At 38.3% G+C, this 6,552-nt stretch overlaps 1 protein-coding gene across 1 annotated transcript in view; it reads left to right on the top strand.

Moving 5' to 3' along the window:
- Positions 1-566: 566 nt before the first annotated feature.
- The window catches only part of LOC139718791 (uncharacterized), an 11,802-nt gene continuing 5,816 nt past the window's right edge, over positions 567-6,552 (top strand). The window contains exons 1-3 of the mRNA XM_071630256.1: positions 567-975; positions 2,273-2,296; positions 3,690-3,971. Of these exons, the coding sequence (XP_071486357.1) occupies positions 732-975; positions 2,273-2,296; positions 3,690-3,971 (550 nt within the window). The 5' untranslated portion in view covers positions 567-731. The remainder of the gene's footprint in view (positions 976-2,272; positions 2,297-3,689; positions 3,972-6,552) is intronic.

Raw genomic sequence — 6,552 nt, 5'->3', positions numbered from 1 at the left:
CAGTCTGACACATACTGGCTTGTTGTCAGTCGAAAAATTATCATTTTGATATAATGGCACTACTATAATTAATTCTGTTTCTTTTCCTGGACTTTTACAGAGTTGAATTAAAATAGAGTAACCAATGGTTACTTCCTCGTGTGCTTTGTGTTAGAAAGACGAGACTGATTGAGTTTAAGCTTGTTGTTTTAACTGGTCTCTTGTGCAAGGTACATGTGTTATAAGGGGGCTAATTGTAATGCAACGTAAATAGTTATTCCGTAATGATTCTGTTATCAGTCAGAAGTCAGAAGACACTTAAAATCTTACTTAAAGGGATCGTATAGTTTTGGTTGAGACCTAATTTCAGATTTCTAACATTTTTTGATGAAATAGTGAGAAACCTCTTATGAAATATCAAAGAACATGTAATTCCATGAGGAATTCAACGCTTATTTGATGAAAATTGGTTTTGAAATGGCTGAGATATCCAAAACAGCGCGATTCTAACAAGTGTGTGACTCACACTTTATTACGATCGCTTTGTTTTACTTTGTTTTTGGATGTTTCAGTAATTCCAAACCCGATTTTCATCAAATGAAATTTGAATTCCTCTTAAAATGGTATGCTCTGTACTATTTCAAAAGTGTTTTCTTGGTATCTTGCAAAAAGTTAAAAGCCCGATTCTCATCTCCACCAATACTGTACTATCCCTTTAAACCCCCCCCCCCCAAAAAAAAAGAAGAAAGAAAATGGGATCAATTACAATTGATATCATATATTATTTTGCATGCATCTGCCTAGGAAACCTAACAACCACTGCTGAGCGGTATGCGGAAAGCCGGCGCAAGGTTGGTTTGGCTTACGGTTTTACGGAGTTCGTCTACTACAACATGAGGAGCGAATTCACATTTACATCAGCGTCAATCAGCAACGGAGATGTTCTACAATGCCATGTCCTAGGTTTGGTTCGGTCAGCAAGGCTACAGTTTGCAGGTATGTCAACAGAAATGTTCTCTCTTTTTTTTTTTCATTTTTGTCACACTCATTTTTTCCTTGGCATTTATTTCGTCAGTGAAGAGTATTGGTTTAATACACAAGTTTTCGCAATACATTCCCGTTCATCATATCCTTTTTCGTTTCAATGTACTGCCGAGACTTTTGGGGATATTTTAATGCGAGTTTATATTTTTGTTTTATTGAAACATCAGGTTCACAAAATCAATTTACTTTTCACTAAAAGAAAATGTAACGAAAAGCGAAATAATAGCAGGAATGTTGTTGTAATTGGAAGAAGTTTAACGAAGTAGGGTCGAAACTCAATGTGACATTGAACAAATCAACACCCCCCCCCCCAAAAAAAAAAAGTCCCCTGATGTATTTGTTCAGATCAGACCAGAGTTTCAAAAGAAGTGGCTCGCAGCTGTGAAATGATGTGTAACTCGTCAAATCTAGAAGTTCGTAACTCCGTAAGATAAGGTGATCAGGAAGTCTGACCTGACCACTGACAGTGTACAACTGTAGTACTGTAAAAAAAAAATGGCTTTGAAGAACAGATCCATGAAAACGCAATAACTGATTAACATTTCTGTGTAGAACGCTAAAGTTATTATACCCACACTCTTCTAGAGGAATATCAGATGCAAGCATCAATCCCCAAACACAAATTTCAGCTATTTTGTCAGACAAAATGAGACATTAAATCTAGGCCTGATGATTGAAGGGCCACTGCGACTTCATTGCTTTATGGCGCACAGTCACGAATCAGATTGTACCCATTAAGTTTGTATTTTGCATAAACTTCAAAACGGGTAATTCCTCTAAGTGTAGATTGCCTTTACCTGCTGAACTACAGATTAATAACGTGTAATATTCATCATTAGTTATTTTTGTTCAAACCTCTTGTGTTCAGCTTGTGTCATGTTTATACGTGCGAAGAAGGGGAAATATTGAACTGAAAATGAACGAAAAGGGCACTCATGCCTTCTTGTTCTTCTTCTTCCTTTTTTGAATATTAAGATAAAGTTGTTTGGTTGTTGTAAATTGAGAAATAACGTAATAGGAGACATTAAAAATTGAAAACACACGGCAACACCAGTCATGCTTGACAGAAGACAATTCATCATTGAGTCCTAACATACATAGTTATGGTCATGAGAAGTGTTGGTAATTATGGATGTGCATATAGGTCACTTTTTATATAAGTCTGTTTAACAGGCTGTAGTCTCGTCTCCCGTTGTTTATTTGGATTTCTTCATTTTCATTTTTCATTCCATGTGTGGACTACGAAAAGGACCTGCAGGAATTTGCGATTCAGGTAATAACTGATTCAAAAGTTTTCTAAATGCATTAGCTACTCGGTCCCATTCATTGTAGTCACTAATCATTGCACCTGAATAAGATCATCTAAAGTGAAAACGAATAATTCCATGGCTAACAATAAAGACATAATGCTTTGTTGAAGTAGATCTTCAGTCGAAATGTGTACCTATTTTTGATTTAAAAAACTGCTTTCATAACGATGCTTTTTGCCCGAAATAAAAAGAAGAAAATTGTTAGGATTCGATTGGGTGTCATTTCAAACACGTTGACATCATGTATATCTAATAGCTATTGCTGTTTCCACGCACAGTTTTAATCTATATACCCTCTCTGGTTTCCTTCCGTAATAATTTTCTGGAGATGCCACGCTCTGTCAGCAATACCAAATAAAAGATTGAAAATAAATGAGCAAACGTATTCGTTCCTTTCACTGTGATAAAAAGTTACGAAATGCTATCAATATCAATTCATTTCCTAATGTGACCTTTATATAAAACAATAAATGTCACGATAAAAACTTATCACCTGACCAAGGCGAAATATATGGCATGTAGACCTATGGAATATACATAGTCATCATCCTGTTGATAATGAGTAAACAAATGCCAAGTTCGTATATGGATTTTGTCTGGTTAGATTAATGACTTCAGTAGAATTCTCTTCATAGAATTAAAAAATGTCATGCATTGAAACGTTATGGCAGGATATAGATCGTCTGTATTCAGTCTGAATCATTTGCTGATACACTGTAAAAACATCGGTGTTAGATTTAACACCACGGGTGTTAAATCTAACACCGATCAAACTTCAATAAAGGACCACACCCACAGGTGTTAAAAATGCACTGTGATGGTGTTGAAAAGTGTTCACCTGACACTTCGTGGTGTTAATTTGACACTGTACCTGGTGTTATTTTGACACTGTACTGGTGTTAATTCAAAAATGACACCACATGGTGTTGATTTGATATTTGTTGGTATTAATATCAATGGTTTAACACCCGTCCAGCTTCAATAAGAGACCACACCAGCTGGTGTTACTTTGGTGTAAATTTATTTTCACATTTTTTCAAAACTCTAGTATTTTAATGTAAAATTCTTGATCGTCTTGTTTAAATTAAAAATCAACAAGAAGTGCAGTTACTAAGAAACTCTTCAAAAAACAGTTTAAAATTTGGAAATGACACCCGGAGGTGTTAATTTAACACCATAAATGAGCACCGAAAATTTCACACCAGCTCGGTGTTCACTATTTAACACCGGACTTTTTGCAGTTTCGCATCGATATATTTTATTTTATTTCTTTCATTTTTTTTTCTGATTCTCAAATTGCAACGAACGAGGTTGTATGCTTGAATGAAACTGTTGTTCATTTTGATGGTCTCGTAGATGGCGCTCAACCCAATTCCGGCATTTTGTCAATTGAAACTACCGAGATCAGAGGCGAGAACAATGTTGTAAGCCTGTTTATTGAATGTCACGTGGACGTCACCGCTCAGCCGTCTCCTCCCCTTCACTCGTACGCAATCGCTGCTGACAACGTCAACATTTCATCATCAAACTCCGCCTCTACCCTGCTCTCGCCACGCCCCAACAGATGCATCAACGTCACGTGTTTAGGAACGAATGGACATGGCGCCACGACGGCCTGGCTAGAACATTGCCCCCAAGGTAAGCTTTATAGATGACACTTGATTTCCATCTGTTTTATTTTATCAGTAATGAAAAAAAGAAAGATGTTGAAAACCCTAAGAAAGTACAAGTCAGATGTCATTTGAGATCTTCATAATGTGGATTTTCATGGGCGTCACCAGGGGGAGTGCGTTGGGTGCGAACGCACCCCCCCCCCCTTCAGATCCTTAAAAAAACAACAACAAACAAACAAACAAAAAAAAAAACCTTCAGTCTGCGAGCGACATCAACGCCGGACGCTAAATGATTATTCTTTTCTATCTTTTTTTTATATTTTGCACCAGGGACCAAAAAAAAAAAAAAAAAAAAATCGTGGGCAAAAACAAGCTCGCACCCCTGGTTCTGGCAGCACTGATTTTATACATATCTACTAGTATTCTATACAGTGTTTACTATTTATCGACCGTACTGTACATCCGTACGATACGGAGCACATACACGTTTGCATGTACGTGTGCTACTTACAAGTATGTAGGGTCTATGTACGTTACTTCTGACCAATCCATACTGCCAGCACAAGAGCGAGCCTTAGCCTCATTAAAAAAAAAAAAAAAAAAATGGAGGGGCAAGCATATCATTTTGCCCACCCCCCCCTCCATAATTCCAGAGACGAGAAGATTTTCTTACCTTTTTTTTGACAGAAAAACAAAAAGTTACCTCCATAAAAATATTGGAGGGGCAAGCATATTTCAATTTTGCCCCCCCCCCCCATAATTAATAATTCCCGACATAAGAAGATTTTCTTGCTTTTGAAAGAAAACAAAAATGTTGCCCCATAGAAATATTGGAAGGCAAGCGCACCATTTGCCCCACCCCACATAATCATAATTCCCGCGATGAAAAGATTTTCTTGCTTTTTTGTTAGAAATCTGTCCAATTATTTCACCCAAAAGCAGTGGCGTAACTACGGAGGGGGGGGGGGGGGGGTGCGCCCCCCCCCACCCCCCCCCCCCCCATCCGCTGGTAAAAAAAAAAAAGACTTACCAAAATAGTAATTCAAGGGTTAGTAAACTACTTTTGAATGAAAGGGTGATCAAGAAATAAGATATTTTTCTATGATTTCTTTTAACCATAATTGAATAGGTACATATACTGTGAAACATTGTTCAAAAAGTCCGGACCCGACAAAAGATTGTGATTCAGCGCGATTCCTGGTTGGCATTCTGCATATAAGCAGGATGTGCGCAGTGTACTCAGAACATCCGAACGGCAAAAAGAGTTGCTACAATGTTGCGCAATGTGATGTAGAATGTACACCTTTGTACCTTACGCTTCGTTATATCAAAGCTAGATCATTGATTTTGCAGTGTTGCTTTAGTTCAGTTCAATTCAAATTTATTTCATATTTCCATTTTCTCAATGATAACATTACAAAATTATTGACAACAAAACAAGAGTACAAAATATATACAATCATGTCTTTTGATTGTAGAAGACAAAGAAAAAGAAAATATACTTGACACAAATGTACATGGTCACAATGTATGAAAATGTCACTAGTAAGTATAAGAAATATGATGGGGCCTACATAAAAGCTTTAAAGCTTGTAAAACTGTAGGTTCCCGAGTTCATAGGCATAGTACACGGAGAACGGATATGTTTGTCTTGACCAACTAAAATTACACCAGTACAAAAAAAATCGATGAGTAATAGACTAATGAACCACATAGATATCACACAAACCAGACTGCATACAAATCTCGCAGTGTTTGAATAACAAAAATATACATAGTAGTCTATATAAAAATGTCTTGCATTGCCAATAAAAAGACTTGACCTGGGCTAATTCCTAACTTTTCCATGTATATAATACACACACATAAACAAACACGCACAATTAGGGGATGCTCTAAAGTGCAGATTTTGGACATCCTTCCCCGCTTGGTCACTTCGACGCCACCTCCCTGGTCATACCTCCCCCAGTCGTGAACATAAACCGACATCCTTGACTACCAGTGGCGGATCAGGGGGGGGGGGGGGGGGGGGGGGGGCGCAGCGGGCGCATTTAATTGTTATGCTCTCTTGATATTGCTGCCAGTAATTGCCAGCAGTTGCGCCCGATGCGCCCCCTCTTAATTTCCGCAGTTTTTGGACTCTAAAATGTCAAAATTTTCAAGCTCGCTCGCTCCGCTCTCTCGCATTTAGTCGTAACGCCATTCTCCTGAAGATGCTGCCAGTAATTGCCCTCAGTTGCTCCCGGTGCGTCCCCCACCCTTAATTTCCAAAGCGAAAAAATATAGCTACAAACGGCAGTTTGGGGACTCTAAAATGTCAAAATTTTCAAGGTCGCTCGCTCCGCTCTCTCGCATTTAGTCGTAATGCCATTCTCCTGATATTGCTCAGTAATTGCCAGCAGTTGCGCCCGGTGCGCTCCCCTTAATTTCGAAAGCAAAAAAGATATAGCTTCAAACGGCAGTTTTTGGACGGTAAAATGTCAACATTTTCAAGCTCGCTCGCATTTAATCTTTATGCAATTCTTCTGATGTTACTGCCAGTAATTGTCAGCAGCTGTGCCCGGTGCGCCCCCCCCCCCCCTTAATTTCCAGAGCGAAAAATTATA

Source organism: Diadema antillarum, unplaced genomic scaffold (genome assembly GCF_040938485.1).
Source record: "Diadema antillarum isolate AM-2024a unplaced genomic scaffold, OU_Dant_1.0 scf00000099, whole genome shotgun sequence".
NCBI classification, from domain to species: domain Eukaryota; kingdom Metazoa; phylum Echinodermata; class Echinoidea; order Diadematoida; family Diadematidae; genus Diadema; species Diadema antillarum.
Note: the sequence above shows the minus strand (reverse complement) of the source record. Positions and strands in the feature narration are given on the sequence as shown.